General features: G+C 61.7%; 1 protein-coding gene across 6 annotated transcripts in view; it reads left to right on the top strand.

Moving 5' to 3' along the window:
* Positions 1 to 15,802, top strand: part of EXD3 (exonuclease 3'-5' domain containing 3) — a 295,665-nt gene that overhangs the window by 260,383 nt on the left and 19,480 nt on the right. For 3 of the 6 annotated variants that reach the window (XM_075170191.1, XM_075170192.1, XM_075170197.1), the window contains one exon: positions 2,225 to 3,293. The exons of the other annotated variants lie outside the window; for them this stretch is intronic. In XM_075170191.1, coding sequence (XP_075026292.1) covers positions 2,225 to 2,659 — 435 coding nt within the window. In that variant the 3' untranslated portion in view covers positions 2,660 to 3,293. Of the gene's footprint in view, positions 1 to 2,224; positions 3,294 to 15,802 lie in introns of those variants that run through there. 6 annotated transcript variants of the gene reach the window in all.

Here is a 15,802-nt window from a genome sequence, read left to right as displayed (position 1 = left end):
GTTTTGCATCGGCACAAGTTAACAAAGATGAGCTGAGTTTGCGCAAATGTGAACGAGAGCAGGCGCAAGCCCGGCATCGTCTTGTTTGCAGGGAGAACCAGAATCCTGGTGCCTCGGTTTCTCTGCAGGCATCTGGGAGCAGCCAGATTTTGGGGGTCCTGAGCACTTTGCCGGTGACCGCAGAGGTGGCAGAGGTGACCAGTCCTCACCCGCCACCCCCCTCCCGGCAAGCGGGGCCTTGCAGGGCGGGCCAGGTTACCGGCCATTTGGTCCCGGCGGCGTCGGGCCGAGTGCCGATGCCGGTGCGAGCGGCCGGTGGCGGCTGCCGCTGGAGGGGAGCGATTCGCACCTCCGGGCGGGAGATGAAAGAGCCGCTGGCGCTTGGAGATGAAAGAACCGGCAGGGCCGCGGCGCGGGGCGAGGACGGGAGGTGAGGGGAAGCCCCGAGAGTTGTTTTTCTTCTCATCTCTGCCGCGCAGCGGGACGGCGGCAGCCAGCGCCGGGCTTTCCCAGGGCCGGGGCAGAGCGGGGCCCCGCGCCGAGCCCCACGCCGCAGCGCCGCGGTCCCCTCCCAGCTCCCGGATGAGATGCTGAAGCGGCGGCGGGACCTGCTGAGCATCCGTCAGGACGTTGCATGGAGGAAGGGAGGCTCTGGGGGTGTTTGCCGAAGGAGGAGCGCGGGAGAGCGTTCTTGCATGGAGGCAGCCGTGCCGCTCCTGGCCCTGCCCACGACCGTGCCAGCTGCTTGGGGTCGTCCCTGTCACCCAGCGTCGGGTGCCATCGCGCAGTGGTGACACTGCAGTGACACAGCCTTGGGCGAAGTCTCCATCTCTGGCTTGTGCGTGGTGAGACCGGGGACAGGACTCAGTGGCTTGTCTGAGAGTGGCAGGGGAATGGCAAACCTCGGTGTCCCCAGTCCCTGGGAATCCTGTCCCCAAGCAAGAGCGTTCCCATGTCACACCATCACGGTATGCAGTGGGAGCCCAGCGTGACCAGTGCCCTGCGCTGTGCCGTGCCGCGCTGCCGTTGCACACCGTGCTCCCTTTAGCTCAGCCCCGGGTTTCGGGTGCAGGTGTGGATTCGGCCACGCCGGGACCACCTGGGTGCTCTCCAAGGGGGTGGCTGTGTGTCAGGCTGGTCTTTCAGTGCCTCCTCTGCCGTACCCCTTTTATCATGGGGGGATAATAATCTCTCTTTAGCCTCTCCTTTGCCCGAGACTGAAGCTGGAGGAGCAGGAATCTTGAGGGCAGTTGGAGTCACCATGAGCCGAGCAGGTGTCTCCTGGCTGCCCAGGATGCTCTGCTTCAGAGGTCCCTGTAACCTTCCGCGTTGGTGCGGTTTGTCCCCAATGGCTCACGCAGAGCAGTGAGAGCAGAGGCCGGTGCTCTGGCAGATGGGCACCCACATCTTCCCCAGAAAGCCTGGGTCTTGGAGGTTTGGGCTTTGACTTGCCTTGGACTTTGAAGTTGAGCCTCCAAGACCAAACGGCAAGCTGCTTCCCCGCAAAGACTCTACCCAGGTACCTGGTGAAGGCCCATTTTTCATTTCTATGTCTCACTTTTCTAGGCAAGAGCTTGTGCAAGGGCCTGGGCTGTTGCTTTGAGGAGCCTCAACCTTGCAGGTACCCATGAAATGGGGCTGAGCAGGAGAAGCTCCCAGCCAGCTGCTCCCTCCAGCTCTCCCTCCCAGGGTGAATGCTGAGCCTGCTCGCCCCAGGCTGCTCAGGCAGAGCTCAGAGGGTTTTATCCTCCAGCCCTGGCCCTGTGCGTCCCAGGGCTCTGCCAGTCTGCAGGACCTCCTGGCAGGCTGGTAGTGGCCACAGGCCCCGACCAGCTATGGCCACAAGCAAGACAGTGAGGAAGAGGGCACTGAGGCCCCTGACATGGCAGGTGGGCACCAGCAAGGCTTCGGGGACACACAGAGGGTGTGGGGTGAGGATGCTGGTGGAGCCAAAGAGGTCTCTGGCTTGGCGTCTGCATGACCCGGGTTGCAACGCGCTCATCACCGCATGGACTGAACTGAAAAATGGTGGGGCGGAATCACTTGTTTCAGCTTAAAATGTTGCATTTGAAGTTAATTTTCATTGCTTCAGGGTGGCTTGGTTGGTTCTGAACCTCTTTGAAATGGTTGGGTTCAGGTGCATCTCAGGCGGGGGAAGCGGAAAATCTGGAGCCATCCTCTAAACCATCTCTCCGTTTGTGTCTTCTGGCTGGTCTCCCGGCAGGTCTGGGGCTGCTGCCCGCCCCAGGGACGGCCGTGCTTGCTCGGACGAGGCTGTGCATCTCCCACGCTGGACCTGAGTGTGCGGGACATGAGGAGCTGGGGAGGAGCTCCAGGGAGCCGGGCTGGGCTGAAGGCGCCTGACAAACCCTCCTGGCCGCTCCTCTCCCCCAGCTGCAGCAATGCCAGTGCTCTGCCTGCCTCTCCCTGGAGAGCACCGACCTCTTCAGCACCTCTGGGATTCGCTTGGCACCGGGAAGCCCAGGGACGATGGCCAGGGGGACAAGGGTCCCAACTCAGCTTTGCGCCTCTCCTCTGCACCAGCTCTCCCTCCTCCTGCCTCGCCCGCCCCGGCTGCTGGGTAAGGATTGCTTCTCACCTTGCGCAAAACTTAACGCCTGTGGCCCTGGTTCAATTCGTGGCTCAAAGGTTCTGCTGAACTGCGGACAGGCGGTGGTAGCTCGCCCGGGTGCTCACCTCCATCACACGGACACGTGCGTGCAGAGGTGCTGCCGCGGTCGGTGCCGGCGCGGTGGGCAGGCTTCACCCTCGCTGCCGCAAGCGCCGAGGGACCTGTGTCGGGCGATGAACTAAACCTGCTGCCGGGTTTCCCAGCCCGTCTGCCGGACACTAAGAGTGAACCAGGAGTTTTTTGAAACCAGCCCAGAAATGCACCAGGAGATAGCTTGCATTTACCGTGCATCTGCTTCCCCCTGGATTCCAGTCCTCTGACATCTTTAGATCAAACCTGATGACCCAAATCTGACTGCAGCCGCTGAGAAGAAAAGCGACCTTCCGAAAAGAGCAGCTGAGCCAGCCCGACAGAGCAGCCACGTGTGCTTCGGGCCACCCCGGGCCGCTGCACCCGGCCACGCCGCGGAGAGGAACAGCCAGGCAGCACCGAAACATTTCACCAGTTTTAATTCAATTACTTTGCAAAGCAGCGCGTAGCACCGTGACACCTTCACAGCATCCCGTGGCAGCGAAACAGCTCTGGAAGCTGTCGCCGGCGGCCTGTGCGAAACAGCTTAGTGGGCTTGGGCCAGGATCTAATAAACATGTGCGTGCAATGCAAAAACCACCTGCCTCTTTGCAACGGGACCTGCCGATGGAGCTGGGGGAGTAGAGGGTCACCCCATCCCTGCCCCACGTCAGGGCACTGGGAACGGGCCAGCGGCTAATTGGGGAACCTGGAAAAGTCCCCCAGTCCTTAGGGACAGGCAGGCTGTGGGGTCAGGGAGGGAGCTGCCTTCGCAGCCGACTGCAGGTGGAGGCAGGCAGCGAAGGAAGCAATAGCGGGGGGGGAAAGGAGAAAAATGGGCGTGCATCCCTCCTTCCTCCTGCTTCCCTCGTTAGAAGCGTGGAGCTGATCGGGGCTGCAGGGTGGCAAGTGCATCTGGGATTTGTGGGGTCTCGCAGCCATGCGGGAAGGCAGGGATGTGTCCCCAGGCGTGGGACTCTTCAGGCATTCAGCACCCACTGTGGCTCTGGGCACCTCTCAAGCCCACTTCCCTGAGCTGTCAAAGGTCTCCAGCCAAAAATGGGGCAGAGCAGATATTTTTAAAGTGAAGAAACCAGGAAAACTCTTTTTATTTCAAGATCTCTCCTCTTGCCCCTTCTTTATCTCAGCATCAAGCAGCTGCGATGGGCAGAAGCTCAGATTGTTGCCCCAGGCAGGTCTCATTTAATTAAAAGCCTGAGCAAGGGGGATGTTACCCCAACTGTTCATCTTCTCGGGTGATGTCTGCCAACATCTGGGGCAGGGAGATGTAGTCTACGGTGATGCACATCCCGTCCCTGCTGCTGCCGTGTTTCCCAGGGAGGCCATCACCCGCCGTGCCCAGTGCTCTTAAAATCTGCCCGCTCTGGATGCTGACCCGGGGCCCCAGGTGTTGGGCTGATGGGTTTTTCCATGGCCTGGTGATGCTTTCCCAGCCTGAAGAGGAGTGGGAGTTTCAGATCTTGCAAATCCCGATGTGCTTTGGTCAGCAGTGTGGGAAGAACCAGCCCGAGCCCTGCAAACTGCCCAGGGGAAGCCCGGGGTGAGCTACAGCGGCTCCAGTGGCTGAAGGGGGTCTGCCGGCCCGGGGACCCCTGTCTAGGGGACAGCTGGGGCAGCGTGGCCTGGTGGGGAAGGGCTCCCTGCAGCGTAAACCCCAGGGGAGGGAGTCCCCCTTGCACCCCTACCCACAGCCCCATCCATCCCTCCCCACGGCGGACAGGCAAGGGGGACCCCAGCCATCTCGGGGTCTGGAAGAAGGACCTCTCGCCCCGGAGGGGCTTCCCCTGCTCCACCCCACCGGGGCTGCGTGCCCCGCTGGCCCCCCGCTCACAGAGCCCCTTCTTCCCCCCGGAGCATCCGCCGGGGCTCGGCAGGGTCTGCGCGGAGCCGACAGGGACGGCTGGCCCCAGAGCCCCCGCTAAGTGCTTGTGGCGTTGGGTTTTTTTCCACTCCTGGGAACCAAGCGTCAGCTTTTGTTGGCGAACAGACCGTAGCTTTCATGTGAAAAGGTTAGTACAGTATGTTAGTTCCTAATGAGGGGATAATAGAGCCTGCTTCTCACACCCCGGGGACTGCGAGGTGACAGCAGCACGGGAGAAGGGTATTTAACACCTTCGCCCTGGGAACCTTTTCCCTTCGCAGCCAGAGTCCCCCAGCCTTGCCAAGAGCAGGGAGGAGGAGGAGGACCACGGTGCAGTTGCCGTTGTCCCCGCTTCCCTCTCACGCCCCGATCCCATCCCATCGGCACACGCATCCTTGTGGTGGGGGCAGCAGGCGGAAGAGCCTGGGAAACAGTCAGCCGATAAGTCAGGATCTGGCCCCCATCACCAGCTCATGGTGTCAAAATGTCCCCAGCCGTGGGCAGCGTGGGGAGGCGGTGGGTCAGGGCGCCTGGTGGGGATGCGGTCCCAGGGGCTGGCGGTGCGGGGGGGTGGGGGTGAGCCCCCTTGGCGTGTGCACTGCCCGGATGATGGGTGCCCTCGGTCTGCGTCCCCGTGGCTGTCACCTCCCTCGCTGCCTTGCAGCCGTGTCTGTGCCAGGGCTGGGGCTCACGGTGCCACCCGGGGCATCCTTGGTGGACAGGATTTGGGCGCAGACATGTCCCACAAAGCCTGGGCAGCGCAGCACCGTCCAGGTGCCGTGCGGGGAGGATTTAAGGGCCCTGCTGCCCTGCCTTGCTTTTCCTAGAAAAATCAAGATTCCTTCCTAAATCCAGCCTCCCATCCCGTCCTGCTGCAGTGGCTTAGGAGGGGGACGAGCCCTGCGAGTGTGTGGCACCGGGGGACAGCCGTGGCCCCCTCCAGGGCTGTCAGCCATCCGCAGCCACGTGCTGTCCTGGGGAGGCTACCAGTCACAGGTTGGTGGTGCCGTTTTCTCGGGGGTAACAGTGTCCACGAGGGCGGCCCAGACACCAGGGTGAGGTTTCGCAGAGGCGATCGCCTGCCCGGGGGCAGGAACCGTGGCTGGAGGCACGGAGCCTCGCCGGGGCGGGACGGGAGCCTCCCTGAGGAGCAGCTGCTGCTGTTTTTCTGATTGCAGTGGCTTGAGCTGGATTAAACCCCTGGCTGCTGAATTTATTGAGAGAGTTCAATTCAGACTGCCCGTGCAGGGAGCTGGAATGTCCTCAGAGCAGGAGGGACCAGTTTTGCCAAATTCCACCCCCACAGGATGCCAAATCACAAGTGTCATCGCCTGGGCTGTCACTCTACTCCGAGCCTTTTGGGGCAAGACACCTTCCCACTACTTAGCAATCTTAGAAGTGGCAGAGTTTTGTAGTAACCCTTTCCTGGGTGACCTGTTTCTTACTGAGGTTGCACGTGGGAAACCACCAGCTTGCAAGTGCCCAGCAAGCCGGAGCCGCCTGTCCTTGGTTTGCTGGGTCGTGCTCAGGTGGGACCGGTGATGCTGCAAAGCAGCGGCTGAGCTGTATCGGTGCCAGCAGCTCCGCACCGCCGTGTCCCCTCCGCGTGGCTGAGTCAGACATCAGAACATCAGAGGTGGGGGTTTTTTGGGGTACAGTCTGTGCCTGCTAGAAACAAGGTGCTGAGGAGTTACTGCAACTAATGGTCAAAGTCTGTGTTTAATAACCTGGGGAGGGCTGGTTCCTGTGGCACTCGCCGGGCTTTGCCAGCTCGCCATCGCCGTACCCGTCCTGGGCATCCAGGTGATGCACGAGGGGGATCTTCAAGCCGCTGTGCCCCTCTCTGCTCGCTTAAGGGGGTGAGTCCCTGTGCTCCCCCTCACTCCCGGCAGCGCCTGGCTTCGTTGCTCGGCTCTTTCGTGCTCTTTTCTTTCTCCTTCATTCTTTAAAATAGCAGGATGCCAACTCCAGCCTCACCGGGTTCTCTGACAGCACCGCTTGAAGGGTGCATGCTCTGGTTCTCGCATCTCGGTTCGTGGTGACGCGAAGCCGGTGGCAATGCCTCCCTGTCCTCCCCGGTGGTGCATGGTCCCACAGGCGCGCTGGGCGAGCGGCAAACCCCGCTCGGGGGATCGGGGCCGGGCTGTCCTCTGCTTCCCAGAAAAACCCAGAGGAAGGCAAAGGGTGGGATTTCGGAAGGAGATGGGCTGTGGGCTGGATCTTTCTGCAGGGACCCCTGTGTCCCGAGGCTGGTCATCTCCCCCAGCCTGCTGAGCTTTGGAGATTTCTTGGTGAAACAAAAGTTTGGGAGCACCTCTGCTTCCCTGGGGGGCACAGAAAAGGGGTCCAAGCCCAATATTGCCTGCCCAGGCATGGAAAAGGCTGTGGGGGGTGGGACGGGGGAGGTTGGGAAAGCAGTAACTTAAGACCAACCGAAATGTCACAGCAAGGTGTGATGATGGGCAGTGCCTGTGGGTCAGCATACCCCCGAAGAATGAGAATCCAACATTTTGCTTGTTCATTGGATTATTTTTAAATGTCCATACCTGGCTGGTGGCAGGGTCTGGAGCGGGGGAACTGAACTGTGGTCCAGGCCTGGGGAGGGGAACCTGCTCCCCTGGGGCTGGCCGTGGGAGTGATGAAGTTTGGGAAGAATTTGGGAGGAACCTCTTTACTGAAATAGGAGCTCTGAGGTCCAAATACCTACCAGGTCTGAAGACAGAGCTGGTGGGCTGTGCTGTACGGCTGCTGTAAGGCATGACGTTAAATATTTGCAGGGCAGTGGGTTGGAGAGGCACTGACCTTTCCTAAGGCACCGCACAGACACATACGGGCAAGGCAGAGTCATGGTCCCTCCTCATCAGTGGGCAATTTCTGGGTCGTAAAGGCTGGATTTGGGGCTATCGCGGAGCAGCTATTGCTTGGCTCTCCTTTGCACCAGGCTGACGTGGGTGCAGACGCTGCCTCTTGCTTCCCCAGGCCGTGCTCCCTCGGCTGCTGCCCCGGCGGGCGCAGGGACTCCCAGGTCCCACGGTGGGGAGCGGGCAGGGGTGGCATTGCCCGCGGTGCGCCCAGCTGCATGGGCCTTCTCGAGCTGCTCCAGCCCGGACCCGTCCTCTGGAGAGCGGTCCCCTTGCTGGCCCAAAGGCGGGCGGATGGGAGCAGTTGCCCACCCTGGTATGTGGGTTCGCATCATCCCTGGGCCCAAGGGGCATCTTTCTGGGTCAACCTGCGCAAGCCTGTTTGCACCGGAGGAGATGTTTTCCAGCTGAGATAGCCTGGGCCTGAGAAGCAGACATTCCCTCGCTCGAGTGTGCTGAAATGTTTAATTAGAGTTTAACAGCAGCCTGGGAAAAAGGTGTCTTGTCATATTTCTGGGCTGCGTTTTGTTGTTGAACTGCTAGCCCCGTATGAGCACAGCCGAGGGAGACCTGCCGCACAATGAGCCCTTTATGTGCCTCTCCCCGCGGCTCGCCCCGACCCTGAACTTTCCCATTAGCTGTTGGCGCGGTGCCCTCGTGCATGTGCCCGGGAGGGAGCCGGGACGGCGCGGGGATGGGAGCACACAGCAACGCAATGGGTTTTCCTCTGGTTTTCAGGTTGGTGTTGCAAGAGAGGGCACAGTCTGGAGGAGAGGACATCCTACCGGCTGCACTTGGGTGTTCAGGTGAGGCCAAGGTGCCCTGCTCTGAAGCAGGCTCGTGTGTGGCCATAGGGATGCAACGTGACAGCCGTGCATGTGGCAGGACGCTGGGGTGCAGCGGGATGGCACCCGGAGACACAGCGTTCACCTGAGAGGGACCTTCACCCAAGTGTTTCTGAAGATGCTGCCCACATAGATCAAAGGTTTCATTTCTCGGACCCCAGCGGGATTCAGACCTTGGTCCCATCCCTCTCCCCCAGCACTGGGAAGGGAAGATGCTGAGCCCCACCTGGCTGGTGAAGCCAGCGAGGCTGCAAGACAGGATCCTCAGCCCTTTCCATCACCCCCTGGGCATGCGGGTGGACCTTGGGGAGCACGGCCACCGTCCAGAGGGAGCTGGGGAGGAATGTGAGGAACGGAGCACACACCTTCCTTCCCCAATTTCGCCTCTACAAAGAGCCCGTCAGCATTTTCCACTCACAGGTATTTTTTTTCTGTGGGGTGAAATTAAAGTTCTGCCTGCTGGTGTCCCGTTCATCAGCGATAGAGCAAAACCAGGTGTGGTGAGGTTGTGCCTCTCCTCTTGCCGTCTGTCCCAGCTTTCTCTCCTCCAGTTGGCCACTGAAACAGTAGGGAGCAAATCCCTTGGGTCCAGCAAAAGCCTAAGAAAATGCCACATGTTTATGTGTCTGTTATTACCTCCTTTTACCTTTTTTTTGCGTGACAGAAGCATGCGATGCTCTAGGTAGCTCCCTGGGCCTCCCGCTGCGGTGAGAAGACATGGAGGTGTTGGGGCCCCCAGGAACACGCCTGTCTCACCGCGGGGACCTCACACGTCGCCGACACGCTGGGGTCATGTTAGCACGTCTGGGAGGTGTTGGGCTGGGAACGCGGGAGATGGGTGCATGAGGTCTCTTGGGGTTTCTCCTCGCTCCAGCAGCAGCGGCTCATCCCCCAGACTGCTCCCGGGGGCTTTCCTCTTGTAGGTCCCAGTTAGCAGCTTGCATGGATTCTTTCTGAGACTCTTTTTGGGGGATTCTTTTGGAGAAGTCCTGCAAGACTTCTGGTGAAGAAGCTGGTGTTTTCCCTCGAGATGAGATGCACGTGGTTGTTCTCAAAGGAGATGGTGCTCCCTGTGAGTTCCTCTGTGCTGGAAACGATGGCAGAGCCCAGCCGTGCGGCTTCACACTCTGCTCCCCCGTGGGATGAGCTGTCCCGAGGCCAACCATTGCATCGGATGGTGAGAGCCTTCCAAAGGTGCTTGGCACCAGCCTGGTCCTCACCAAAATCCCTGCTTTTTCCACCGTTGTTCTACCAAAGGTTTCTCGGTAGGCGTGGGGCCCCTGTGGCAGCACGCGGCCCATACACCTTCATCCACAGTGTGTCCTACAGCCGTACCGGTCCACCTTCCGTCCCAGAGGTGACCAGCCTTGGTCCCAGCCTGCCAGGGTTGTCTAGAGAGAAGGACGCTGTCAGGATGGATTGGGAACGTGGTTCTGGGCGTTCAAATTGCTCCTTATTGGCCATATTTTCCTCCGCCCTGCTCCGGACATGCAGGCACTGCAGGCAGAGGCTGACGCCTTTGCTCAGATACCGTGGAGGAGCTGCGGGGACCTCCTGCTCCTTCTCCAGCCATGGTGATGGGGATGAACTGCAGCGGGGACCATCCCAGACTGCAGAGGGACCAACTGTCACCACATTTGCTGGCAGGACATGCCATTTCCATGGTGACATCCTGGCCGAGCTGTATGACCAGCAGCACCATGGTCCTCTTCATTGCTGCTCCATTTGTCAGGAAGCTTCCCCGGCGCTGGTGGCCCTGTGAGATGAGCAGGGTCTGCACCGAGAACGACTTTCTCCCCAACAGCCTTGGCCTGTGTTTAAGCTAATGCAGGTGAGAGTGTGGAATTTTTATGCTCTCCGTGAGGACGAGGACAAGTCTCAACTCACAGCAGGGAAGAATCAAGTCAGATCTTGAGCTGCGAGGAGAGCAAAGCCTGGGGAGGCTGGGCGTCTCCATCAGCTGAGGCTGAGGAACGACGGACGGCTCTCGGGTAGGTCTGCTCCTGACCCGGGATCTCTGGTGACGTGGTGGCCCTCCGCATCTGGAACATCTGGATGGCTGCTGCCTCCACGGAGAGGTGGGCACCTGAGCACTGCTGAGCTGTGTCTGGGCTGGACCAAGGAAAGAAGCCCTGCCTAGGGGTCTGCAGGGCTGCCAGAGAGCAGCCCTGACGCCCTGGTGAGGGACAGCCGAGCCTGAGACATAGCTTCTGCATTTTTCCCCCTGCTGATGGCAGGGGGCAGCGCCCAGCCCTGGGCTAGGGACCTGCGTCTGGTGGAGGTGCCCATGACGTGGGAGGAGCAAGACGTGCAAGAGCACCCACCACCCCGGGGTTCATTTCAGCACCGTTTGCATGAGGGAAGGATCTGGTCCTCATGGGCTGCAGCCCCTTCATGCTGGCAAGTGTTTGCTGATGGGCTCCCCGCAATCTTCTCCCCAAGCATCCTGGAGGTCGAACATCGGTTCGAAGAGGCTGGTGTCTTCTCTTGGAGGGGCTTTGGGAGCCACGGGGCTGCTGGCCAGGATGGGGTCAGGGTGCTCAGCGCGGGAGGTGGCTCCTCCAAGAAGGAGCAAAGAGCTGCTGTGCGTTTCTTCTTGCCAGTGAGTGGAAAAGGAAAGTCTCCAGGAAGGACCCAGGGGACAGCATGGTGACAATGGCACCGGGGAAATAAGGTGACCTCGGGAGAGGCGAATCCACCTGGGCCCCCAGAGATCTACGTGCGATGGAGAGCATATTCCGACTTCATCGTAACAGTAATGGCAACAACTGCATTTGCAAAGGCAAATATTTGCTCCGTCTTCCCACCTCCGGCCCTGGAGAGCCCGTGAGGGGCATCCCCGCCACCCCCCGCGTCCCACCGGGGCGGAGCGCGCGGCGTCCCTCCTGTCCCGCCCGGGGATGGTGACCAAGCAAAACAAAGGGGAAGCAGGGCCCCGCTCTGCTCTGCTCCGGACACCCCCCTCTTGGGAGCAGCGCCCCAGCCCTGGGTTGTGGGAGGCTCTGCCCGAGATGGGGTCACGGTTTCATTGTCCAGAGCCCCTGAGCAGCTCCACCCTCCGTGGGGTGCTGGGCACCGCGGGGGTGCAGGCAGGGCCCTGCTGGCTGCCCGCGAGAGGCAGCTGCCGGCAGGTGCCGAGATGCGTGGGTAAGCCCCCGGCACATGCAGAGTGCCCAGCCCCGAGGGAAGGGGCAGCATCCAGCCCAAAAGCATCCCAGCTCGGAGGCCAGAGCCCAAAGGCAGAGCCACCGTGGCAGCCCCGGCTCCGCGGAGCTCCCCGGGGGGCCTGGCTGCTGCTGGCGCGGTGGCTGCCTGCGAGTGAGAAGCCACATCCGCCGGGCCGGGCCGCGGCACGCCGGGGCGGCTGCCAGCTCCCGGCACACCTGCAGCAAGACGCCGTGCAAACAAACCCACCGCGCCGAGGGGCCTGCAGGCAGGGGCTGCCCGCGCCCCCCGCGCGCTCCTCCTCCTCGCCGGCTGCCTGCGGCCAAGCCCCTGCCCACCGCCCCCCGCCCCAGGGCCGCCGCGGGAGCCCTCAGCTCGGGGTCGTCCCCAGCAGGGCTGGTGCGAGGGTGGCACGCTCCTTGCCAGCCCCGCGGCACCTCCCGAGCCGCAGCTTGTTCCCAGAGCCCTCCTTGGCCAAGCAAGGGTTTTGCTGCCCTTTTGTACTCTGTCAGGGTAGGATCTGGCTTTCACGCCCGGCTCCTCCCTACCCGCTTCGTGCCCGGGCGGTGACAGTTTTTGGGGCAGTCCCACGCTCACGGGGACCACCCTGAGGCGAGAAACAGTGCCAGGCTCTGTGCGAGGTTCTCGCCGGGCTCTTGACCGGCTGCCATAGGTTGCCCAAAGATGCCAGGATAAATCAGTGGCCCACGTTCTGGGGACACCGTCTGTCCCTCATCCCACAGCCTGAGTGGTGAAGGCTGAGCTGGGGACCCACACGCCCTCCCCCAGCGCCAGCAGTGCCGCCAGCCTGGCCGGGGAGGCTGGTGGGCGCAGGGAGCTGCCGCAGGAGCAGCCTAGCGGGAACAGCATCGCCGTCACGGTGGGCTCGGGGTCCTGCGTGCACAATCTTGTGCCAAACACGTCCAGGGTACGACCTGTCAAACGTCACGCAGAGCTGAGAGGCAGGGTGGAAACCTCTGCCGTCAGCGGGAGCCCTGCGGGAGGTTATTTCCCCGCCGTCCCCAGCATCGCTCCTTCCCCTTCTGTTCTGCAAAACGTCAAATCCGCTTTCAACCATTTTCCGTCCCTGTGCAGGTGTTTGCTGCTGCCCGAGCCTCTCGGGGCTGCAGCTCTGGGCTGGAGTTGGAGTTTCAGACTGTCTTGTGCACAGGATCGGGGAGCCCTGGGCTGGGGGGTCTCTGCCAAGATGCTGCCAGAGCTTTGCTCCTTTTCTCATCACCACCACTGGGTGTGACAGGAGTGGGTTTGCTTAAGGGCTGTCTCTTCGCCTGGTGGCTTTTTGATGTAGGGTTGAGCGGAAGCACAGGGCACAGCTTTGGGTTTGCTCTTATGGGTTCGCTGGAAGGCTGCTGTCTGCTCAGCTGCTCCCCAGAAGTGAAAAAAAAATGTTGCAAACCCTTTGGTTGGGGGAAAAAAGAGAATGAGTCAAAAGGATTGGATGGGTTTTGTTAAATGCAAGAGGAGAAGGCTGTTAGGAGTGACAGCGGGACTCGGAAGGGGGCTGAGGGGAGACGTGACTTCTCTGTGGGGTGGCTGGTGACGAGCTCTAAGAAGGGTTACACAGGGAAATGGTCTTGGCATTGGGATGCAGGGTGGGTATTGGCAGGGCAGGAGAGCCCGGAGCGAACATGTGAGCAAGCAGTGAATGAACTGGAGAGCATCTAGAAATGCCTCCCAAGGCGGAAAGGCAGAGCACGAGGGAAATGAGAGGGCAGGGAGGAGCTTGGTGTTGTGGAGTGGGAGGGATCAGTGTGGAGGTGATGGGAGTGGGGTGACCATACTGGAGGTGATGGGAGTGTGGCTGATGGGCATGGTGCTGTTTGGAGTGGGGTGATCAGGTTGGACATGGTGGGAGTGGGGTGCCCACACTGGAGGTGACTGGTGTGGAGGTGGTGGGAGTGGCGTGACCAGGTTGGAGGTGGTGGGAGTGGAGAGCAAAGGCTCCATCAGGGGGTTGGTGCTGCCCAGACGAGAGGAGCAGCCGCTCTGCAGGGAACCCTCCGAAGCACAGGCAGGAGCGAAGCACAGTGGTGCTGAGCCAGCAAATGCCCGGAGCCTCCCAGGTCCTCTGGGAGCTCCCTTCCCACGCTGCCGAGGATGCCGCTGCCCTTTCAGCATCTTCATCTCAGAGTGAGCTGATCCTGGCAGGTCAGCCGGGCACGGGGGTCCTGCCACCCGCAGTCCTGTCCTGCTGGGGAAGGGGCCATCTCGGGGAGCGAGTCCCAGCTCCCCCGCCGTGCGGGTCGTGCAAGCGTGCACGGCGATGGGCTGTGCGAGCACCGTGCCTGGTTGGGTTTCTCCTGGACTTGCAAACCGAGACGCAAAGTGCACCCCTCCGTCAGGCTGCTGGCGAGCTGCCCGGGGGGCCCGGCGGTGTTGTGGTATCTCTGCCTTAGGAGCTTTTCTTTCTTTATTAAACTAAAGGCTGGCTTTGGATGTCGGGGGTCTGGGGCTCGTCTCGACGCAAGTCCAGGGCAGTTGCACCGCAGCTGGTTGTTACAGGCTCCCGACCGGCAGCGCCGAGAGCCTGAACCAGTTGCGAGACCTCATTAAGCACCGAGATCGGCATGCGAGGGACCCCAGGGCAGCTTTTGCTGCTCCATGCGTCGGGGCCGGCGAGACACCCCTGCCTGTTACTTGAGCCCAAAAACCTCTGCCTGCCCTGCGCAGTCGTCCTGTGCTGCTCCCTGCCAGGTATTCGGGGAATCCGGGGCCCCGTGTGCCGCTGGCAGAGGGGCGCAGGCTGGGGAGCCGACGCGGGGTGCTGGGAACCCAGCTGCAGCGCTCCGAGGGCTCGCAAGTGTGTCAAAGCAGAAAAATGTGCTGGAAACAGCTTTGCCCTCCCTCTCTTTGGCTCCTCCTGCGCACGCCGAGTGGGGCCAAGTCCCGGTGCAGGCAGGGAGCGCTGCCTCCTTGCCAGGCTGCTGCCCCCGGCCCCGCCGGGGTGGGCAGGGAGGTATTTGGAGGGCGCTGAGAACTGTTCGGCTCGTGGCAGGCAGAGCGCGGGCTGGCGGGGAGCCCAGCTCCCCCGAGCTGTGCTCCACGGCGGAGGGGTGGAAGGACAGATCCAGCTCAGCCTGCTGGAAGGCTGGGGCTTGTCCCTGCGGGGGGACCGTGGGGAGCAGGTCTGGGGGCAGTCGGACCCGTCTGCAGAGCCGGGGCTGGAGGGAATTGAAATCCTCAGGTGCAGGAAAGTCCCTGCAGCTCACGGTGAGGAGTGTGATGGTGGTTTTCATTTTAGCAGAGTTTAAGCTTCTGCTTCAGAATGAAAGTATCTGGCCCTCCTGGCTGTGGGGACCACAACCTCCCGGCACGTCCCAACCACCACCACGCAGCCGAGGGGCCAGATCCAGCACCCGTGACTGTGTCCAGGGCAGGGGACTGGCCGTTGGACTATGCTGGAGCTGGTTTGTCTGCTCGGGCTTTCCCACCTTCAACCAATCCATCCTGCAGCCCGAGGGTTTGCCTGCCCAGGAGGGACGGACAGACATCTGGCGGGTGGGATCTGGGGAGGTGAGCAGGTACGTCCGTGGCCGTTTCCCCAAGGGCCCACATTTGCAGTGGGGTGGCCAGGCAGGCCCCTGCTGGCCCACGGGTGGGTGCCACGAATGGTTTGTTACCTCTGTCAAATACCGCGTTCCCTTTTTCACCCCACCACGGCCAAGCTGGCAGCAGCACCGCTTCCCCGTGTCCCACCCGTGCTTTTAATTAGACTGAATTAAACCCACCCGGCCGGCGGCACAGCCCAGCTCTGCTGCCCTTTGGGGGTGAGCGCAGCCTGGGGGTGAGCCCCACCTGGGGATTAGCCCCACCTGGGGGTGAGCCCAGCCTGGCAGTGAGCCCAGCATGGGAGTGAGCTCTGCCTGGGGGTGAGTGTAGCCTGGGGGCTAATCTCGGGATGGGGGCTAATCCCAGCCTGGGGTCTAATCCCAGCCTCAGGTCTAATCTCAGGCCAGTTGCTGATCCCAGCCTGGATGCTGAGCCTAGCTTGGGTGCTGAGCCCAGCTGAATTAAACTAGGGTGCTGAGCCCAGTTCAAGTGCTAAGCCCAGCCCAGCCCAGTCTGGGGCTGAGCCCTGCCAGACCCAGAGTGGAGGAAAGCTGCTGTGCCTTGCTCTGTCCATCCCTGCGTGGTGGGTGACAGCCCAGCCCGGCTGCGGGACGCACGCCCAGGATTAGGGGGTTTCCCCCCAAACCCGCTATGTGGGAGGCAGCCTGGGCCCCGGCCGCAGTGCGGGCAGCAGTGCAGGCAGCAGTGCAGGCAGCAGCGCGGGCAGCAGTGCAGGCAGCAGCGCGGGCAGCTGGCTGGGCAGGCATCCTCCCCGGCT

This window comes from Calonectris borealis, chromosome 21 (genome assembly GCF_964195595.1).
Source record: "Calonectris borealis chromosome 21, bCalBor7.hap1.2, whole genome shotgun sequence".
Lineage (NCBI taxonomy): Eukaryota > Metazoa > Chordata > Aves > Procellariiformes > Procellariidae > Calonectris > Calonectris borealis.
This window is presented reverse-complemented; position numbering and strand designations above follow the sequence as displayed.